The sequence below is a fragment of the Scardinius erythrophthalmus genome (assembly GCF_964197995.2).
Source record: "Scardinius erythrophthalmus genome assembly, chromosome: 24".
Taxonomy (NCBI): domain Eukaryota; kingdom Metazoa; phylum Chordata; class Actinopteri; order Cypriniformes; family Leuciscidae; genus Scardinius; species Scardinius erythrophthalmus.
In genome coordinates this window covers 14413790-14437413 of record NC_138244.1, presented here as the reverse complement: position 1 = coordinate 14437413, position 23624 = coordinate 14413790, and the positions used below count along the sequence as shown (strand labels likewise).

General features: G+C 37.0%; 1 protein-coding gene across 4 annotated transcripts; it reads right to left on the bottom strand.

Moving 5' to 3' along the window:
- Nucleotides 1–3367: 3367 nt before the first annotated feature.
- On the bottom strand, nt 3368–23610 carry mfge8b (milk fat globule EGF and factor V/VIII domain containing b; the record flags this gene model as incomplete). 4 transcript variants are annotated; one of them, XM_081356627.1, is made up of 10 exons in its annotated part: nt 3368–5011; nt 6187–6342; nt 7290–7474; nt 8691–8835; nt 9287–9442; nt 9522–9703; nt 9940–10053; nt 15870–16001; nt 16131–16256; nt 23386–23610. In XM_081356627.1, the coding sequence occupies 10 exons, from the start codon at nt 23465–23467 to the stop codon at nt 4868–4870; spliced, it is 1422 nt and encodes a 473-aa protein (XP_081212753.1). In that variant the 3' UTR covers nt 3368–4867. The 4 variants fall into 4 exon arrangements, with proteins under 4 accessions (XP_081212753.1, XP_081212752.1, XP_081212750.1 ...); XM_081356626.1 differs by having other exon boundaries at nt 7290–7492; nt 23386–23603; XM_081356624.1 differs by lacking the exon at nt 23386–23610 and adding an exon at nt 17987–18143 and having other exon boundaries at nt 7290–7492.
- Nucleotides 23611–23624: the final 14 nt, after the last annotated feature.

Below are 23624 nucleotides of genomic sequence, written 5' to 3'. Positions count from 1 at the left end.
ATTTACCTATAGCAACTAATGAATGAGAAGTCTCGCATAGCTTAGAATAAAAAAGTAATTAAGATAAAAAGAATTAATTAGCTAATTTACGCTTTGCAAAATAATGTGCATATGAATTCATGAAATCATGAATGTTAACAGGGAACATTCTCAGAATTTTGGCTAATGTTCTGGCAAGATTTGCTCAAAGTTATAAACAAAAGTTCTTCCACTAATATTAATAGAATGTTCTTTTGTTATCATCTGGTCTTTAATGTTCTCAAAACATTAGCACAAAAACATTATTTATATACAGTGGGGAGAACAAGTATTTGATACACTGCCGATTTTGCAGGTTTTCCTACTTACAAAGCATGTAGAGGTCGTTAATTTTTATCATAGGTACTCTTCAACTGTGAGAGACGGAATCTAAAACAAAAATCCAGAAAATCACATTGTATGATTTTTAAATAATTAATTTGCATTTTATTGCATGACATAAGTATTTGATCAACTACCAACCAGTAAGAATTCCGGCTCTCACAGACCTTAGTTTTTCTTTAAGAAGCCCTCCTGTTCTACAGGACAATAGGCAGCTTGGTGAGAAGGCAACAACTGTTGGCGCAATTATTAGAAAATGGAAGAAGTTCAAGATAACGGTCAATCTCCCTCGGTCTGGGGCACCATGCAAGATCTCACCTCGTGGGGCATCAATGATCATGAGGAAGGTGAGGGATCAGCCCAGAACTACACGGCAGGACCTAGTCATTGACCTGAAGAGAGCTGGGACCACAGTCTCAAAGAAAACCATTAGTAACACACTACGCTGTCATGGATTAAAATCCTGCAGCGCATGCAAGGTCCCCCTGCTCAAGCCAGCGCATGTCCAGGCCCGTCTGAAGTTTGCCAATGACCATCTGGATGATCCAGAGGAGGAATGGGAGAAGGTCATGTGGTCTGATGAGACAAAAATAGAGCTTTTTGGGCTAAACTCCACTCGTCGTGTTTGGAGGAAGAAGAAGGATGAGTACAACCCCAAGAACACCATCCCAACCGTGGAGCATGGAGGTGGAAACATCATTCTTTGGGGATGCTTTTCTGCAAAGGGGACAGGACGACTGCACCGTATTGAGGGGAGGATGGATGGGGCCATGTATCGCGAGATCTTGGCCAACAACCTCCTTCCCTCAGTAAGAGCATTGAAGATGGGTCGTGGCTGGGTCTTCCAGCATGACAACGACCCGAAAACACACAGCCAGGGCAACTAAGGAGTGGCTCCGTAAGAAGCATCTCAAGGTCCTGGAGTGGCCTAGCCAGTCTCCAGACCTGAACCCAATAGAAAATCTTTGGAGGGAGCTGAAAGTCCGTATTGCCCAGCGACAGCCCCGAAACCTGAATGATCTGGAGAAGGTCTGTATGGAGGAGTGGGCCAAAACCTGCAAAATCGGCAGTGTATCAAATACTTGTTCTCCCTACTGTACATTGTTCATGGAAGGTTTTTTTTCGGAAACATTGTAGTAATACGTCCTTTTTTTCCCATTGATACTACTTGTTTCAGAACGTCCAGAAAAAAATCAAAAAGTAACACCCATAATGTTTACCAAACGATATTGCATAACCGAAAAAACTGTTTGAATGTTCAGAGAACATTCAGAAATAATCCCAGATGGCACAGGTACGTCTCTAAGATGTCTGCTAAAGAGCGCTTAATCTCAAAAACATCTGTTGTGTACAAACATCTAATGAACGTCTTAGAAAAAGCAGTTTTACATACATTCTAAATCATAAACATCTTAAAGACGTTTTCTAAATGTCTATTTTTTACATCTCTCAGGAAACGTCTTAGAGACATATTGCAGATGTAAATGCAGACATCAAATAGACGTCTCTGATCGCTCAGAAGCTTGGTTTGAAAGTGACTTCTGTGTGAGTTTCGTACATCACTAGCAACGGACGATGGACCTTTTTTCCCCACACCTTAACACCTTAAAGGACGGTGAAAGAGAGTGAGCAGATTTACATTGCCTCTCTCACAGATGCTCAGAACATTAGCGACGCATTTGAAGATCCCCCGTCAATTAGTCCCACAACCAAGATGAAAGCCCTCGCCTAAGGCAAGGAACGCCAAGAGCCTTTGAATAGCTGTGGGCTTCACAGAAGCATGAATTTGGCAGCTATCTTCGGGAAGGACATTGTACTCTAATTGTTTGCCCAAAATGAATAGGTTCAAAATGGCTGGATGTAAATGTTTTAGATTCTCCTGACGCACTTGTCAGTCTTAGTTACCACAACCTGCCAGAGAAAAACTTCCTTCATTTTATTAGAAAAACAAGATGTTTAGGATTTTAAACACTACATCAGACAAATTAAGTTTTGAAATGTTAATAATTACATTGTGAAAATCATTCTAATAAATTCTACAAATAATTGCGCTGCTTAATGCATTTTTTTATTATTATTTCATGAATAGAACGCTCAAAAAGAACATCTATTTGGAATACCAATCTTTTTTAATATTATATTTTCAGTGTCATTTCTTTCTTTTTTTAACAATAGTGTTGCTGTTTTTTACATGAGGGACAGAAATGATAGGCATTGTGTAGAATCAGTAGCATATACTGTATCTATTTAGATAAGAAATTCCCTTTTAAAGAAATTTTTTTAAGGGTTTTGATCCTTATGAATAATTGCATTGAGAGGCCTTGAACAATACAAGTACATGCTTCCAAACGTCTTTCTTATTCTTGCCGAATGACTATATGCATGTGAATGAAAGGAATTCAGCCACAGTTTTGTGGGTTTTTGATTTATTTTGGCAGTTTCCAGTGAAACTCTAGTAATACTTGTGTTTATGCTGATGATTTTGACATTGAGGGTGAATTTTAAAAATGTTGACCCAATTTAAAACCCCTCATAAACCTGTCAAGCAATGAGGTGGACGAGGCGAGATTTCCTTTGTAGAGATGTTATTAGAAAGCAAAGAAAGTTTGCTCCTGACAAAATATTTGCCACAATACCTCATCCAAAATAGCTTTGTTTTTCCAGAAAAGAATCCTTCCTGGCTTTGCCCATCGGGTACTGCTGTTTTCCTGCCATTCTTTAGACTATCACTTGATTCTCTCCTGCCTTCCTGCTTTAAGCCTCTATAGAGCAGCTATTAGTATGTCCCCAGTCAATCATCAAAACGCATAGTAATGCAATAAAATCCTCAAATCATTTTCTTAAACGATCAAATAAAATATTAAATTTATTGTTAAAATAATTGTATTAATTATTTGTCATATATATCATATTATTAATGATCTTATATAATTAAACATTTTTTATTATATAACAGCATGCTAAGGAGAATTCATAACAAGACACAACATGTTTCAAAAGCCATAAGTATATATTTATATTCTTTATTTCTTTCTACAGTTGAAAACATGAAGAAAATATTTCAAGATATACTAAGGAAATGCATCTAGTCTAAACAATCTGAACACAAGAAGTGCTACAGTATGAGGCATTAAAACATTTCTTTTTTTGAAGTATCATTGAAAGAGTACACTGAATCAATGTGTCAACTTTCTGAGAAAAATCAAATGCTAACATCGGTACAGAGTCCAAAAGAAAGAAAAAGCATGCAGCCTAGATGCAGAAATCATGCTGGATTATTAGAATATACTTCAGTGTTTGTTACCTTGAATACCACTTCAATTGTTCTCAGAAAATATCTCAGAGAAATACTGCCCATATTTAAAGCTCCATTAATATTAATTCATATTAATACTTATATCATATTGCACAAGCCCAAAATTGTAAATTTATTCGAGTGGAAGGGTTGGGGGGAGGGGGTGGGTCACAATGCATCATTTTGAAAACATTATGTAGATTGGACGGTCATATCAGAGATTCAGTGCCACCGTAGAAATTATTCTAAATTAGATTCGCGCCCGTCCCCGCATCTTATTATGCGACCAAGCTAGTGACGGTTTACGTCAAAGCTTATACTGTAAAAAACAAAACAGATTACACATTTGCAAAAAATGAGACCACTTTGGTTTTTAAGAGTACTTTTTTTGTACAAAAAAAAGGTTTATTTCAGATTTATGTTGGAATAAAATAAAAAATTAAAATTCAGTAGCACACTGCAATTGATTCAACTGCACCTGAGATCCGTGGCAGCTCTGGCCAAGGCATCAAATTTACAACAAAACTGATCAAATAATAATAGATGATTGACTGTCACATTTCATATTTAGGTGTGATGAGGTTTAAACAAATGCATTAGTCTTAAAAAAATGTAGTTGATTTAAAGCAAATATTGTTTTAAAAGAAGAAACATGATCAAATGGCAACTATCATTATACAAATTAGCGCAGAGCACAACAATATTTTGTGATTCATCATTTGCTAAATTTAAACTACTTCATAGGATAAACAGCTTGACTGCATTCACAACCAAACTAACACACTGATTCATGTGAAAATAAATAAATTATGACTCATTTGGTATGTACATTACTTCTTTCCAATTGGTTGTCATTCTTTACTTCGGTTAATAAGCAATTTCCTAATGTCTAATTTCCTAATCTAGGGCAAATAAACATTAATATAAATTAGCATTGACTTCATCTTCAAAGGGCCACTGCAGTCAGACTCACGTTAGTAGAAAACATTTAATGCTAAACGCTTCACACTGTGGGTTTGAGCTTGGTTTTCTGCCGGCCGCCGTGACGTCAGTCACCTCGCAGTGCAGAGTCGTGTGGTGATGGTGCCCTCTGTTGCTAAGAGTGAGGCAGTGCAGGTGTGGTTGAAGGAAAAAGGAATGGAGGGAAGTATAAAAGAGGAGAAGGAGAGAGAGAGAGAGAGAGAGAGAGAGGGAGAGGCAGAAGGAGTTGTTCTACTCATCGCAGCCCAGCAGCTCCATTCGCAGGGTGATGCGTTCATGCCACGCCCACGGCAGGACGCGGACGAATCGCGCGTAGAAGGGGGGCTCGAACACGTTCTTTTTGTGCACGTTGTTGTCACTGTTGCCAGGGAAAATCTGCAGGTGAAGCAGAAGAAAAGAAAGATGGGGTGAGACAAGGACATGACAGATGGATAAGGAAAAAAGAGCAAAATCTACTCAAGATGACGGTTGAAAAGATGTGGGGGAAGTTTGGAATCTGTTCAATAAATTCTACTATCATGTCGTTCCAAACCTCTAAGACTCTTTCTTCTGTGGAACGCAAAATAATAAATAATGCAAAATGATATTTTGAAGAATGTTTCAACTTTTTTTTGTCCATCTATTGAAGTCATTGGGGTTCAAACAACATATTGGTCACCATTCATTTTCATTATATGAGGAAAAAAAATTCAAAACATCTTGTGTTCCATAGTAGAAAGTCAGTCATACAGGTTTCGATTTTTATTTTTGTCATTTTTAAATGTGACTTTTTTTTTTATCAAAATGCATCTGTGTTTTTGAACTTCACATATCCCACAAGTAGACCAATGTTGAACACATAAACATCACAGCCAGTGTTATTTTAGTATTATTTATATATATATAAAAAAGAATTAGCTTTTATTTTTATATTTTCAGTTTTCATTTTAAATTTGAAGTTTAGTAATTTTGTTATGTGCTTTTGTCATTTTAATCATTAAAAAAAAACATTTCTATTTAGCTTTATTTTTATTTCAGTTTTACTTTTAATTATTTTAGTACGTCAAATTTAACTTCTTTTATTTCATTTAGTTGCCAAGGCAACATTTATCATTTTTGTTTAAATTTTAACTAAGTTAAGTTTTTCATACAGTATAATATCTTCAGCTTTATTTCATTTAACAGAAACAATTTTGAATAGTTTTAATCACCTATCACAGCCACTAAATACATGAAAACAAAAATTATTTTAAATCAAAATGAAACAACATTTGCAACTCATTTGTGTTCTGAGTGAAACTTTTAATGTGTGGAACGGGACTTTATCCAAAAGTAGCTAGGTAACATAGGCTGTGTCCAAAATCGCATATTCTCTTGAGTAGGTACTTATAGTGAGTGCTAAAAAGTATGTTCTATTGTATGATTGTGCGTAGTATGAATGTTGTCACTATCATGTGACCTACCAGCGTCAGTTACGTCACTTCACTGGCATTCATAAATAAAATAAAAAGTGTCAATTTTGATTTCATGTTGACTAAAATTGAGGCATTAAATCTTTTTTAGAAACTAACCTGATCTGTTTTTGTCTTGTCGTCTTTGAGTATGGTCCAGTACTTGCCGTCATCACTGTGAGCTACTTTAAAGGTGGACACAAACTGCACATTGCCAAAGTCTTTGGCCCCTTGCGTGATGATCCCTGTGATGCGCTTAGGTCTGAGCAGATCCACCTTAAAACAGACAGATAAGAAAAACTCAGCATGTGGTCATACATCAAAAACCGGCATTTAGTTATAATCATCCACGCTATGAGAGATTCATTATTGGCCTCCTGGTAATTGTGTAATTGTAAGAGAGGATTGGTGTGTAAATGATGGCCTCCCAGGACAATGCTTTCAATTTGAAGATCAAAAATTGGTGCGATCCAATTGCGTTCAGCCTAAGAAAGGTTATTCGATGTGTGAATGAGCAAAGATCCCAAAGCACCGATTAAGAATGAATTCATTTCCTATGCAAACATTTAAATGGTGCCAGATGGAAGGGAAGACACTCAAGCTCAACATGGACAGTATCCAGGTAATACTCCCACTTAATAAAACATCGGAGTGATATATACACCGTATATGACCGTATGTATACCGTTTAGTGCCAGTAAGAATTGTTTTTAAAAGGTATTAATATATTTATTTATCAAGGACCCATTAAATTAATCAAAAGTGACAGTAAAGACATTCTTCAAATAAATGGTTTTGAAATTCCTATTCCTATTTAAATGTATCACAATTTCCACACAAAAAAATATTAAGTCTTGATCAGACTTGAGCCTTTGCTATTGCCGGCCCTAGGCTGTAGGACATCCTTTCGGATTACATCAGATCGGCACAGTCTTTAACTGTTTTTAAATCTTCTCTTAAAACCTACTTTTTTCCCTTAGCTTTTAATTCATTGTGAGCTTCTATCATGAATGTGTGTCTCTTTATCTTATGTTTCGTTCAGTACTTTGGTCAGCCATGTTTGCCGTTTATAAATGTGCTATATAAATAAAAACAAACTTGAAACTTGATGAGCAGAATACACTTTTTCAAAGTGGCATAAATATTACTCTAGATATTACACATGGCTGTAAATATTTGACATTATTCTGTCCCTTTACAGCCTTACAAGCCTGTCATCTCACCTGCAGCCACTCTGAGCGGTCATTGGTGGCTGCTGTCCAGGCGTTGGTCTTGCCCTGCTTGTCCAGACGAGCGTAGTGTGGGTGCCAGGTGAACGACTCGATCCCCCAGGTGCGGAAAGAGCTGGAAGCCGTCAGCTGCCTGTCTTCGATCATCCGTGACTTGATACCTAGCGGCTCGGAGCAACCTGTCGTGTTCAAATACACTGTGAAGTGAGACAACAAAAAGAGGGAGGGGGCGGGGACAAGAAGTGGCAGAGAGATGGATGGGAAGCGTGTCAGCACAAGCGGCACAAACCACATCAGCTCAGAGTGGATCGAGAGCAAGTTTCATGCAGGTGAGTGGAAAGATGCTGTGTGTGATGGGATGTGTGTGTGTGTGTGTGAGAAGCGCATGCGGGCGAGAGCCGGCGGTGTGTGAAGCATGCATGCAGCTGTGATGGACAGCCAGAGAGACACAGATGGAACAGTGAAGTGGGCAATACTGTGAATAAAACAGACATTTGCACCATTTCAACGATTAAAAATTAGACTTTCATGTAGGGATGCATTTTTTCATGCATTTAGACAAAATAATATAGTATATTATTGTAAAAGTACATTTAATATTATACATAATTTTCTAATAATATAATAACAATTGTAATATCCACCATTAAAAAAAGTATTATTTAATAATTTATTATATAATATATAATTTATTAATGTATTAAAATGTATACATATTTTAAATAATTTTATTCTTATTACAAAATGTGTTATTTATAATGTTTTTTAATAATAAATTAAACAATTTATAATAAATTAATTTACCAATTTATAATGTTAATTTAAATGTAAAGTTGTTACTAATGTAAATTTAATTAATTTATTGGCCAAAACATGAAAATAATATAATATAATATAATATAATATAATTTAAAATAAAATAAATGGTCAATATATAAATTAAAATATAATAATATAATATAAATTAAAATAAATACATTATGAAAAGACTTCATCTTTCTTAAACATCGGCAGAAAACAAGAACGAAATGTACTAAGCACATACCACACAAATTAACCAGTGTGCTTCATCATCACTATAAGCAGCTCAAAATTGTGTCACATTTGCTAAATAAGTCAAAATCTGAGAGTTTTATGCTCAGAACATTTACTGGCTAGAGTCCCAGTTTGGAGAGATGTGACTTTGTTCCTTCAGCCAATAGACTGCGGTCCTCGACTTCACCACAAACGAAGAGCAGGAGGAAATAGTGCAAATTGTGATGCTGCTTACTCACTTTTTCTTCCATAAAACCACAGCAGAATTACCATATCCAAGTGGAGTTGTTTTGTCTTTTGGCTCCCATAAATCTATTCATAAGAATGTATAAACATGCAAAAATATTGCTGGGACTTTACCGTTGAGTTCACAGCCCACCAGCTCCAGTCTCAGAGTACAGGCTTTACGACACACAACAGGAACGATTCGCATGTACTGAGCTATGATTGGAGGCTCAAACAAATTGGTCTTTGTCCCATCGTTGTCAATATTACCAATGAAGATCTGGAGAACAGAAATGTATACATTTATTAGTTACTCAGAGATTATAATATAGTTACAGGTTATGAAAAACTTGATGAATACTAATTAAGTGAATATATTTGGCCACATTTTGGAAGAATAATTTGTTATGTTCAAATGCCTATTATGTATTAATCCTATTGTTTACCCTTGTCCAGGACCCAGACTTGTAATCTTTTTATTATTATTTTTTATTAATTATTATTACATGTTTAAAGGGGACCTATTACGCCCTTTTTCAAAGTCTTGATTTTGTTTTTGGGGTCTACTAGAATAGTTGTTCATGCTTGAATGTTCAAATAAACATTAGTTTTCACATTTTTTCAACAACTACAACTGACCAAAAGTGCCCATAGTTGAATAAACACCAATAAACACTTTAAAGCTCAAGCCGAACAAAAAGAAAAATGAAATAAAATGACTGAATCATCACCATGTCTTTGTTTTGGCCCTCGGGTCTGTACATGGTGTAGGTTCGCCCATCCAAACTGGACGCCACCTTGAAGGCTTTGATGAACTCGGATGTGCCCATGCGACTGGCACCCTGGGTAATGATGCCAGTGAAACGCATTTTCCTCTGTAGGTTGATCTAAAATAAGTGATTAAATGGGTAAATTTTGGGTAAATATAGATTATATTTTGGGTCCAAACTGAACATACTAGTTTACCTCAATCCAGGGGTTCTTGTCATGAGTCGCAGAGGTCCAAGCATTAACAAGTCCCTTGTTGTTCAGTCGGGCCAGCTCGGGTCCCCAGCGCTGCAGTCCCAGAATGCCGTAGTACACCGAGGAGGCGGAGATCTGAGACTCTGCAATGCCTCCTCCTTCCATTCCCAGCAGAGAGATGCATCCTGGGAACCAGAGCCAGATATTAGCAGACATTCAAGCACTCAGGAGACAAACAGGCTTACTGGGACGACAGACAGATGGATAAACAGTGTGATGACCACATTCACAGGGGAGAGACACAGACATTGTGTGCTGAATTTAGTTACCAATTGAAAAGCCAAATATGTGGAGGAAATAAAGTGAAAAACAGTTCGCGTCCAAGAGCCGGACATGTGTGTGCTGGCAGTGTCCTACTTACGCAATTGGCAGTGCTTTCCCACATAGGGTGAGGGACATTTACAGGTGAAATCACCATCAAGATCTCGACAGACGCCTCCGTTCTTACAGGGCTGGCCGGCACAGTCGTTCACATCTGCGGGAATTATAGGGTTTCTGTAAAGCTAATCAAAACTGGTCTGGAAAAGCCTAAAGTTATCAAAAAACAAAGCTTTGTGACCTCTAGGTGGCGCTCACTAACTACATGCAACTTCTACATGGTCTGAGGTAAATAAAATATATTATCTAAAGAAACATTGTTTCAAAAGATAATTTTATCTAATATACATATTTATTCTGCAAAAATGTCTGCCTATTAAGTTCAGAACATAGAAAAGTCATTAGTCACTCTCATTTTGTAAATTTGTCCACATTTTTTCATTTGCTTTTGAAAAGACACATTTCTTTTTGTGACCTAATGGTTACTTTATGCAAACATGAGTCATCAAATAAAACACTAATTAAAGCTGTAAAAAAAAAAAAAACATCTAAAAATATCTCATCTGAGAAAAAGGACAATGTAGCGGACCTGAAAATGATCTAGAAATGTAAGCCACACATAAAAATTATGCATGTATGCGTTTAGATTGTTTTTGTGGAATTCTTTTTTCCAAATAGAATATTTCTCATTTTATTGTAGAGTTTGTTTAGCTATACAGTACCAACTTAGTACTCAGTACGAGAACATGTACATCACATTTATAATTCCAGCTGGATTTTTGGTTTTGACAGCTATGTGAAGAACTAATCATGGATTTTTCTTAATGTGTACAGTCTTGAAAAATTGCTGTTCCATGAACCGTTTGCTCATCCAGTTAGTATTTGTGTCATTCAGTTAACAGCAGGTGTCCAGGAGGTAGGTATTAAATCGAGGTCAAGAATTCTTGTCATAAGGTTTTCAAGTTAATATGTTCTGTGACCTGAATTGAGAGCACATTAAGAAAACCCACATATATGACACAACATAATCATAGCACAACTGGATCTTTGCAGTCGTTCAGTAAGAGGATATACCATCTGACAGCAGACCTATTGAAGTTCCTAATCCACTTATGAGCAACAGGGCTACGTCAAATCGCCAACATGCTTCGGAATGATTAAACGGTCAACATGATGACTGAGTGCAATGTTGTATAATGGTCTTCAGAATATGTTGTGGAGGGAAAAAAACAGTCATGGATTTCAGATGTAAAATGGCACCAATCAAAAAAAAGAATAGAACATTCCAGCAAAACTGAAGGAATTCAGGGGGATTATCTGGCGTGTGCAGATGGAGCGTGACTGAATGCGATCGGTCACAGCGGTCAGTGCCAATGCAGTGCTCAGACATACTGAAACACTTCCAAACCTCCAGAGGTCAGCGAGCGACACTTCCCTTATAGGTGTAAAGAGCGGTCACAGTCGACTCGTGTTGCACTGACTTAGAATGTTGATCAAATTTGCATTTGTTTCAAGCACTAATTATGTGATGTGATTAAAAAAGCAAAAAAATTGACAATGCTTTTTTTTACCATAGAACATCAGCTTTCTAAAAGTATTTCATGTCAACTACCCAAATGCTAGACATCACACTCTGCAAAAACTAATTTCTGTGAGAAAATAACAAAATCTGCAAGTGGTCACAAAAGTCGCATTTGAAACACGTGATAATACCAGATGTAACGGTAATGCATCTGACCAATGGCTGACCACTTGTGTGATCGGTTCACCAAAAAACGCATCTTAATAACAGGTGGAAAGAGGCTTTCTCTCTTGCTCGCTTGATTTCCGGAATATTGTATATAATTCTATCAATATGAGGGAGACTCTCAGACCTTCCGAGAGAGGTGTTTAGCGGTCTAGCCTCTAACAAGCTAATTAGCAATGCTTTTAGAAGTCATCTTTCCTAAAGCATTTCATGTCAACTACGGAACACTAACTGCATCATTATGAACTCGCTATGAAGCTAATTTGCTAATTAATTTTTAAAACTTGAGTGGCTTTTAATATTTAGCTGCTGATAACTACAGGGTTGTCAACTCTGACTGGCTTGTTATATTAGCTAGCTAATATGGTAGTTAAAATTAATGGGGACAGTTTCTAAAAAGTGCATTAAGTACAACATTAGGCTTAGGTATTTTGATAATTTGCATTAAGACTAAATTCAAATTAAAGGGTTGTATACTTGAATCCTTAAATAGGGCCATGTCATTGATTCAGCATGTCATCAAAATCTCACTCCAGCCAGGCAACCAAAGTTGGCAACCCTAGGAGGCTATAGATGGAATTTAGCACTGGACCAAATACTAGCATTAAGATTTGAGACCCTTTTAGTTCAAGTTCCTTCTTCAGGCCTGGAAACTAATAAAACCGCAAAATGCTAACCGTTATTCCTATTCTAATGCTATTGAAGCACTGAACAGAGAAGCCATTTAACGCAGTAGTGTATTGTATTACTCTGAGAACATCAATATCTAGCTACATAATGTGAAATGCAATCTTATGTCAGTTGCCACATCATCCAAATCAATAAAATGCAAAGTCAGCAGGTCTCTACTTCCATGTTTGACAGTGAAATTGGGGCATCCAAGAGAAAAGACTGAAGCACGCTGGGAAGGAACAAAGGAAAGCTTTTATGACTTGCTGATTCAGTAATCTTGTCTCGAAATGGCCTCCCTACAATACAGTAGCTACACATTGAGTCTATGAACAAAAAGAGTGTATAGACATTTTCCACTTTTTTTCTTGTGTTTTTTGAACAACGGTTCATAAAGATTGCAGCACCATTATGCTTATATATTTATTCACTTTCTGCATAATCTATACCTGCTTGCCATCATACAGTCTCTTCCTGTGGAGAGTTCTTGACCAGAACAAGCTGTGGACATTTTGCTAAATAACCTCTAGCTAAGAAGTTTAAGACCCATAAGTACAGTCAGTTAAATGAAACAACAAAAACATTGATGAGATAATATTATGCATTTTTCATCAGCCATGGTCTGTGGATCAGTGTTGTAATTGTTAATGTAATTGCCATTAAAATCCCTTGACTGCACTGGCAAAAAAGACTAGTGAGGAAAAAAAAGAAAATAGAGACACTAGTTGAGAAAAACACAGCAATTAGAGGTGGGAAATTTGAGTGAGAAATCAAGCTCTTATTCAGTGGAAAATAGGGAAATTACACCGTAATGGCAAAAAGGCAAGCTAGCTTCAGATGCAAGAATTGAGCTCTCGTTAACTCTTCGACTTACTTGCAGACACACAAAAGAGGCACTGACTCTACATTTAAACCCTACAGCGGGTTTCTATTTCAATCACCACAGCTAATGTGACCAGTGCTCCACTGTATAAAAGCTTTTGACACAGATTTCATGGCCTCCTGCAGGGCTTTCAGACCAATTTCATGCTGTCAGTGAAACATTTCTGCCAGCTGAGAGCCGAGGATGTGTGCGGACTTCATTTACTTTGCCTCCTCCACTTGCATTTTACCCCAGCAACAGGGCCAGTGTGCGACAGTGTGGGTGTGCAAGGCTACAGTCATATTTTAATTTGTGCTGCCACTATGTTTGCCACTAAACTAAACTATGCAGTGTACGAGTTGGCGTACTCCACAATCTTCGCCATCATCCAAGCATGACTTGGACGTTTCCCTGAGGGATTAAGAAGCTTTTAAACAGTCAATTCAATGTCATCGTCTTTCTAATCTAGCCACATTCCAGCAGCACTCTAAAGATGAGCCCGCATACTATACTAAACCCAGTCAAAACATCAAAACCCTGCTATCAAGCGCGGGAAATCTGGCACCGAAGCCATAATATCCACCATAATCAGAAAGAATGTGAGAGAGTCTCTGTGGTGAACTAAATAATCCATGCTGTCCTAAATGTATAGCGTGGAAAAACAACATTCAATTATGTGAGGATTTCTGGCTTATCTTTTTCTCTTTTCACGGATTAATTCCTTACCCACAAAACAACGTTTACTTGTCAAATCTGTGAAAAATGGGAGAATAACAGTTGACCAAAACTGACCCAATATAGTTTCTTAACACAGGGATTTTTTTAAGGCCTGCACAAATAAAATGAATGCCATATATCCATACAGAACAAACCCATTCAAAAATAAATCATGTATCTCAGATTCTTTGACTCAAATACTCAAGATGTTTTATTCAACATATGTAAACCGTATCATTCGAATTAGAGGTTGAACGATACTAGATTTTGCGGATTATAATATGCTTAAAGAATGGCAATAAACAACAATAAAATCTCTATATTAAATGTGTTAAATAACGTTCTTAGTCTTTCCCATTTATGACGCACCAGCCCAGAGAGAAGCTACAAGAGTTTACATTGAATTAAATGGCAGATTCAATTGATTGTGTGACCAAAATATCAATATTCATCAAAAAAAAGATTGTATATGTATTGAGAAACTTTTAATTATAAATAAGCAGACATACACTGAGACTCTTATTTTTAAATATCTATGATTTACTACTTCCAGCTGCTCATTCAAAAAGATGAGGGTTAAAATGTGTAGGCTATACTCTTGCAACGTGCAACATATTACAAAGTAAAACCAAAAAGTAAACGCTGTCATAATTCATCAACATTAGACAATAAGCAATCGCTTATTAAATAAATAAACGTGCAGTATTCCTTGATTGCGAACTGCTTGAACATGTTTTTGATTTTACTCTGAACTATTCTTCAGTTCAAATTATTCCAGAGTCAAATGTTTGTCTTTAAATATACTTTATGCATGACATCACCAAGCCCTCTTATTTTTAAACCTAGTAACCCACCCCATTTATTTATTTATTTTTAGTTCCTTTATTTTTCACTGAATATCCTGTTTCACTTACAAATAAGGCCAACTATGGAAGTAATATTGGTTGTAAATGCATGTCCTGTTGATTCGATAACAATTGTGTTGCAATTTAGGATCATGCTTATGTTATTTGTCTAAAATGTGAGATGCAGTCATGACTTGGCTGTTTGTTGTGTTGTTTTGTGCTGAGGGCTGTAGGACTGTTCGCCCATCAGCCAACGGCAGACGACAGCGAAGACTGAAGCGGTTCTCTGCTGTCTTAACACTTGCATCTGTTAACATAGCGGAAATTCGACCATCTGCCCTCATTACATCCAGAGAGCTTTTGGGATTGACATAGACCACGGTACTTGGTGAAATAATTAGTCACACATTTGTGAAGAGAACAGCTGCATGTGATGCAATCGCCTTGCTGTGCAAAAAAATGATAACTTTAAAAAAAAAAACTTCCTGCAATACAGTATCAAAATTGTCTTCACATCAGAGCTATGACCAGGCAAAGTTAAAAAAAGCTAAATAAAAATGTCAACTAGTATTCAACATTCAGACTGCTCACAGATACAGCATAGGTTTCAGATCTGGGACTATTTTGCTTCATATTCAAAGTTGAACACATTAAAAATGTACTATAATCCTATTATTTACAAATCTTTTACAATATTGGCTTTTCTAAAGCAAAATAATATCTGAGCATCTTACTCACTGTTAAGGTATGGTCACATTTACCCTTTGCTCAGCAAAATTTTAATAGCAATCCATTTCGAACAACAACACACAAATTCACCATGTTGACCAATAAAAAGTTGTTTGAATTGAAAGTGACTTGTGTGCAAGCAGAGCTTTATGCATTGCTACACTTTTGGCAATTCTATTCAGTAAATCTGACTGAATCCAGATGATTTAGGCAGTTTATAGGTACAATTTGCCATTTGGTTTCTTCTTTGTCAATTACCATTTGGATACAAATGTGATCTCTGTCCTCATGTACATTTTATTTCACAACAATCAAGTTTGTCATAATTCTCAATGGTGACACCTGATAACCACCAACACGTTTGTAATGAAAAAGATCAAACTGTTTGAATAGAAGCGACTCACTGTTCTGGCAGTGGATTCCATCGAAGCCTATTGGACACTTGCAGACGTATTCGCTGAAGACGTCTCCTCGGCGGGAGTTGGCGATGATCTCACAGACACCATCGTTTTTACAGGGGTTAGGGTTGCAGGGCCCTGAGAGCAAAGGTCATGTGAGAAAAGATCTGCCTCAGCTGAAATGGATACAAGTAACCTTTGCACATACAGTATAGCTTAACTAAACTGCTTTTTCACATAAATATAAATAATAGATTAGATTGTTACCAATCTCTGTCTCGTTGCAGGTGTTTCCAGTGAAGCCATCATTACAAATGCAGATAAAGGGATCTTTTCCCGCACCCGTCACACAGGTTCCTCCGTTCAAACACACATTTACTTCACAGTAGTCAGCTGAGAAAAGACAAAGACAGTGGATTTGATTTTACATTCATTATTGACAAAATCTTCCAAAAAACTCAAGATGAGTAAAATGCACATGGAAGTTTAGAAGAAGAAGAAAATAAAATGCGTTATTGAATAAAGAAACTCCTAAATCCTAAACTTAATGAACGTAATAAATACATAAATACAATGCAATATATATATATTCATCCAACTCCAACTTTTTTGGAGCTGTTACTATATTTAAAGGTTAGTTTTAGCCTGACACATATAGGCCTTGAATTTGCCAAGTTACAACTTTCCACAGTCTGTGTTGGCTTCCCATAACTCTGTAAATGACACCTCACTGGGAGACTTCCTGCGCATCGTTGTGTCCTCCCCTGGCGCCCATCCAAAATACCACAACGGAGACACTCAGCAGAGTTTATTCGAGGTGAACAGCACTCAAAAGGATAATTAGCACATGTTTAAAGCAGCTCCACCGCAGGATTCAACCGTGTGAACTTTTTTCGCGCCAAAACATCATTTGGCCAACAATCTCCTCTAATTGTGACAAAAGGTAACAGCCTTCATGCTCAGGGTTAGAGCTTCTGGGAGCCATGGTCTGCATAAACAGAAACCTTCTTATCCAAACGATTGCTGTGTTTATCTTTGCAATGGAATGCATCCTCCTTTTCACGCTATACCAGAAGGTTGAAAGCACAATTCCCTTTGCTCTTCTCAAAGAAACCAATTTTAGTGCTGGAAGAAAAATTGGAATTGCCTAACATCTTTGATATAATCTTCCTGGAACAAACTGTTTAGAACTCAAATAAACCCATCCATCACTGATTAGCACAGAGAACTCCACTGGGAACAGAAACGGTCTATGGATAGCCTAAAGGTTTCACAGAGTCAACAAGTTGTTCTTGCCGAACGGTTACAACGAAATTGACAGGGGAAGTTGAGAAGTGAAAGTAATTCATTACAGATTAATAACTTTAAACACAACTCATATCTAGTCACAGTTCTGTTTGTGTTTCCAGAGAAATGGAAACTCTGAACAGAAACTGTTGCTGACCATCTGCATGGAATGTCTTTGCCTGCTTTTCGAGGTGCTGACAAGACACGGGCACATTGTGGGCAAACTCTTACTTCTAACAAGATAAGTAACCAAAATAAAAATTGTGCCAGGATTTTTTCACCCTCATGTTGTTCCAAACCCATGTGATTTTCTTTCTTCTGTGGAACACAAGACCTTTAGCAAAATGTACAAGCTGCTCTTTTCCATACAATAAAAGTTAATGTTGACCAGGGTTGCCAAGCTCCCAAAAAATGTATTATTTTATAGTTATATTTAATTATTATTTTAAACAAAAGTTTGAAACATGTCTTTTATTTTTATGTTTAAGTGACACTAGTCCTCTATAGCCATCACTTTCATCGTATGGAAAAGAGCAGCATAAACATCCTGCCTATCGCCTTTTGGTAAATTCTGAAAATACCAAATTGATTCAAAGTTCCCCTTACCACAAATGTTGCTGGATTCCCCTTATGTACTTTATATTGTCTGCTTAACTATCTCTTTATCACCTATAGTTAAATAAAAGCATGCAGCTTTGGAACAACATGAGGTTGAGTATAAGCATTCCTTTAAACTACACCTGAGATTATATGTATGAAAACTAAACAGGGTGGATGGATAATAGTAAATGTCAGGACACATCATGATGTATCATCTCATCTCACACCAGCTATACCTGGTTTAACTGTCAGAGAACTCAATGTCAGCCTAATACGTTCTGGAAGGCCAACAGACAGAACTGAACACATCAGCTGACTGCAAAGCTGTTTGATGAAGTGAAACATCTGATCAGCGTCTCATCAGCTGAGCTGGCCTTTTGATCAGCAAAAGCTCTGAAATGGAAGTGAGAGCGGATTATTCCCACAGGCTTTTGGATAGATAGGCACTATAGTATATCACATGGTCTTTTTCCGAGTTAAACGTGTATAGGCAGGCAATTGTGGGAGTGTTCGCTGCTCTCTCACAAATGAGCCATGAAAACAGAGACAAAAAAAAAAAAAAGCAATGGAGATTGGCCAGGCAACTGAAAAAACAAGCAGGGCAGCGCCGAGCCAGCTCAGAAAATGAGTAATAACCAACATGCTATGTTGCTATTGGCCTAGTCCCAATATGGTAAAAAATAATAATAATATAAACAACATCATTTTGACTGCCCTGATACTGAAAGTGTGCAGGCTTAAAAGGATATTCCACCCCAAAATGAAAATTTTAGAATGACTTTGGGGCACCAAAGGTCGGAACCAATGGCTGGCCGGTTACAAAACAATATTTTTGCTATTCAGTTTGGTGAGACAGAAATAACACATTTGAGCTTTAACTTTTGGAACAACTTGAAGTAAACTGTCCAATAACACATTTGATGTGCGACTATTATGGTTATGGTTTGCCAGAAAAACACTAACTAAAAGAACCAAAATGAACAGTTCAAAACTGTAAAGAGCAGAACCATTCAAAACCCAAAAACCACTTGCTCTCTCATTTCAAGTATCTGGGACGTAACTTCAGTAATTTCAAAAAGAAGCATGACCTGATCTGCAATCTTAGAAGCAAAACCATTATACAGTTACTAATAACGTTTAAAAGTAGGGAAGGGCTTTAGAAATGAGTCATCGGCATGAGGAGTCATTCAGCTACAATCTGCTGAGCGGATCACGCACACTTGGCCAACAAAAGAACCCTTGACTGCCGTATTAGGAACAGGTGCAAAACAAAAACAACAGACTGGAGGATAACCAAAACACTGCACATGTGCATGTGAGTGCATGCAAATGCAATAACACAGCTATGCTGAATCACCAGTTTGATTCTAGAGGATTCATAAAACAACGGGAAATGCAAGCTTACAATGCAGTGCACTCAAATGCATGAGTCTCACACAAGCTAATTTGGTGCTAAAAATCTTTCTTCTGGTATTACTTGATTCTGCTTGATACTGGTACTTTAGTGACTTTCTGTAAAATCTTAAATGGTATATATGGGAAAAAAATTATTGTACTATGAAAAGAATTCTGTAACTTTAACAACTCAAAACTTATGTACGATAAATGGCTGACAATTTATATATATATATATATATATATATATTGTATTCGAAATACACTGTACACTGAAATTGTATATAGGCCTAATGTACAGTATGAAAACTGGATTTTCATTTAAAGGGATAGTTCCCCCAAAAATGAAAATTCTGTCACCATTTACTCACCCTCACCCTCAAGTTGTTCCAAACCTGTATGAATTTCTTTGTTCTGCTGAACACAGAAGATGATATTTTGAAGAATGTTGGTAGCCAAACAGTTGACGGACCCCATTGACTTCCATAGTATTTTTTTCCATACTATGGAAGTCAATTGGGTCCATGGTTTGATTACCCAAAATATTTTCTTTTATGTTCAGCAGAAGAGAGAAATTCATACAGGTTTGGAACAACTTGAGGGAGAGTAAATGATGACAGAATTTTCATTTTTGGGTGGACTATCCCTTTAACAGTAGTGTTTTTAAAGTTTAACCTGAAGTGAACATGACATGATGGTAAAGGTAATAATGTCTAAAATAAAAAAATTAGGGGAAATGAGCATGCAGAATTAAATCTCCAATATTGACAGATACAGATAAATTACAAAACAAATAAATAAATATATTTAAAAACAAAATGCAAAACGTGTTCAAAGCTGATTTGGTACCAATATATTGTACATCCCAACTTCTGATAGTTCCAAATTCCAAACATTAGAAAAAAAGCAGATTAGTTTTATTTTAACAAGATCCATGATCATTTAAGACTGACCCCTATTTACACATTATAAAGAACAATTTCAGTAAAAGTTAATCAAATGTGAAGGGGGCATCTAAAAGACACAGCAGCTGCAACAAAACACCTATAGTTTATGCACTCGTAATAACTTCACCATCATTATAAGCGGACAACATATAATGAAAAGTTAAAGAATAAATAAATAAATAAACAAACAAACAATGCCCCTGTAAGAATTGAAATATACAACATCCAAGTAAAGTAACAGATCCTTTTTAGTTGTTAAAAATAGGTGTCTATAGGTGCTGATGTGTTCATGTCTTCATATCTTCATGTATATTTAGAAGCCTAAGTGTTACAACCTTCAAGTATATTTAGATGCCTAAAGTGTTACTTTACCTTTTAAGACTGCCTTAGAACTTACTTTATGGCTTATGGGTTCACACTTTACGCTAAAGGTGTCCTGGAAAACTCCACATTAATGGTGCGCGTTACTATTCAATGTGTTTTCAGCTATGTGCTCATTCACACATCATTTAAGATGCCTTAACACAGGCCTGGGGAACTTGGTGTTCCAAACATTGTGTTCCTACGTCACTGAATCCCATAAACTCCCAGAACAGATCAATGCACTGAGGCATTTAGCTTGCACCTCTTAAATGACCAAGCAAATGACCCATAAAGATATGGTGTGCACACAAGAAACATCCTGTTCTTGGACCAATAAACTGCTTTCTTTGTTGTTTTAAAGTAAACTTTCAGTGAGCTTGCATCTCCAGGTGAGATTTCTATAATCTAAAGGCATTTCTCCAGAACACCACAGCAATCTGTTCTTAAAAATATCCCACCAAGTCTAAAAATACACTCTGACGTACACAGAAAACAGCCATTCTCTAAGCAAGGTAACGCAAATAGGCTTATATTAATCCTACTTGGAAATGCGATAATGCAAAATGCATAATATTTTGACATGTTAAAGCCAAAGATACAAAATAGACATTTATCATGCAAGCAGCAAAGCTTATTTGTTCCAATTCTGGTGACAAAAGTTTCTAGAGAAGTGTTGGAATAAGTGATTTTAAAAATTCAATGCAGCAGATTGGAAAATGGAGCATGAGACCAAGATGGAGCGAAATCATATGAGAAATGCCATGTTGCGCTGCCTATGAATGAAACATTGATTAGGGCTTATTGAAAATTAATCACAGGAGAATCAGCCCTCATTGGACTGCTATTAGAACTAGAGTCGGCAGGACAAATGAGCCCATTCCCGGAGGGGAAGACCCCGCTGCCAGATGGCACGAGCCACACGGCAGCTTTTGAACGACTTGCAAACACATTTGTGCAAAAGAGAGCGAGGGAAAAGCAGGAGGCTGTGTGGTTACTATAATTAGAGAGTACTCTTCGTCAGCTGACCTGAGAGGCCTGAGTTGTGTGTTTTTGTGTGTGTTTTTTTGCATTGATAAAATCCTTATTTGCTGATTTTAAGCAGTTTTTACTAATGAGGGTAAGATTTTGATGGATGAGTGTTGATCTTAGATCAGCTTGAGAGTGCAACTTCCATCCAAAGCTGTTTACCTTCTCAATCCGATAAGCGAGACAAACAATTCTCAACATTTAAAGGGATAGTTCACTAAAAAATGAAAAATTTTCGTGACATTCCAAACCTGTATGATTTCTTTCTTCCGTCAAAAACAGAAGAAACATCCTTCCGTTAGGCATGATGTTGTTGACCCTGATCTTTTGCATACATTTGCCAGTGAATAGTGACCAGCAGCCATCAAGCACCAAAACGCACCTAAAAATGTCATAAAAGTAGTCCATATGACTATATTCCGAGCCTTTAAGTCCATATGTAGCTTTGTGTGAGGAACAGACAGATATCGAAGTCATTCTTCACTGAAAATCTCATTAATGCTATTTGAATATGTGCCTTGTGATCTGTTACTAGATCCGTTAGTATTAATGATGGTTGGCATTTTTGACATCAAACCAGGTGTGCCACATTTTAATATGCAAGTCTGAATGTGAATACATTTTGAGAGCTGTCCAGAGAAGATTAGTGTATACCTGTTAAATTTGTATCTTCTCCTCAAACAAAATTATAATATGAATTAAGAAGAGTTGGAATATAGTGCACAAGCCATATGGACCACTTTTATGAAGATCTTTGTCCTAGTCACCATTAACTTGAATAGAAAACAGCCGTGTGAACTTCCTACTAAACATCTGCTTCTGAGTTCCATGGAATAAGGAAATCACACAGGCTTTGGAAAGACATGAAGATAAGCAAAACTGGATTCATTTTTTTGTTTGTTTAACTGCTTCTAAAATATCAAAGAATGCCAATTTCATCACATAAAGTATGAAAAAGGAAGACCAATAAGGCGATAACTAAGCCATTTGAAAACTCCACAGAAAAAGCTTTGACAGTGGAAACTCTCTGGAAGCAGCCAACTTTACACTAATGAAAAACTGCAGGAAAGAGGATGATTTTTCCGAAGTTTGTGCAAACCTGTCCTGCTGCACTGGTCATTTGTGGCAGGAAGTGCCCTGGCTTCATTGGGCTCCACAACATACTGTATTAAAGTGGCCACATTCATGGGAAATGATTCATTCAGTGATTTGGTCATGCGAGCCACACCTACAGACTGGAGCCATATCACGGCCTGAGGCGTAACGGCAGATGGGGAAGTGTGTTCTTAAAACGAAGAAGAACATCAGTGGGGAATAAAAATTACTAATAGGGCAAATCATTAGTTCAGACATAAAATATTTATAGAGGAAATTAATTTAGACATGCTGTCAAAAATCTTAGCACACATGAGTTGTCAAGGCATGAAATAAGTGCCCAATGCTCTTCCACATCTCGCCATGCAGTTATAAAAGCCTGTAGGTCACTGGTAATGGAATGAAATCAGGACATGGTGTTTTGTATACACTAGTATAACAATAAAAGGACAAAGCAGAGAGCCAAAGGCGTTAAACGCAAGTATGAACAAGAATAATGTAAATTTTGGTCCAAGAGAGACATCAACTAGATGTCCACAGGGACTTTTCATTACGTGAAGCCGCCAAGACTTATTTACAAAGCGATAGTGTAAGAATAGACACTAAGCATCATTCATTCATTCATGCATTACTCCAGTATACCATAGGCTATATACTAAAATAAAAATACACAGAAAAGAAGCTTTTTTGCTGCCTTGACAATTCCAAAATTGACCTCAAATAAATAATGACCGTAGACTGTAAGTTAACTTGCTTTGTAATTTGCCATGCTGTCTCTATAGCGCTCAGACGAAAACAAAAACACTTACCGCTCGCAGTGAAGACTGAAACAGCAAGAAAGCACGCCGCAAAAAGTGGGAAACTAACAAATAAGCTTGGGAAAGTTCTCATGGTGCCTTAGTGTAGTTCTTCGGTCAACTTCTCGACGGTCTCAAGAGTCGTTCGGTGTGAATCCGTTCGCCGTTATGACTACGGGCAAGATTACAAGCGAGCGAGGGACAATATGTGCGCTCCCACGTGTATCTCTGCTCTCAGCCAATTACATTCT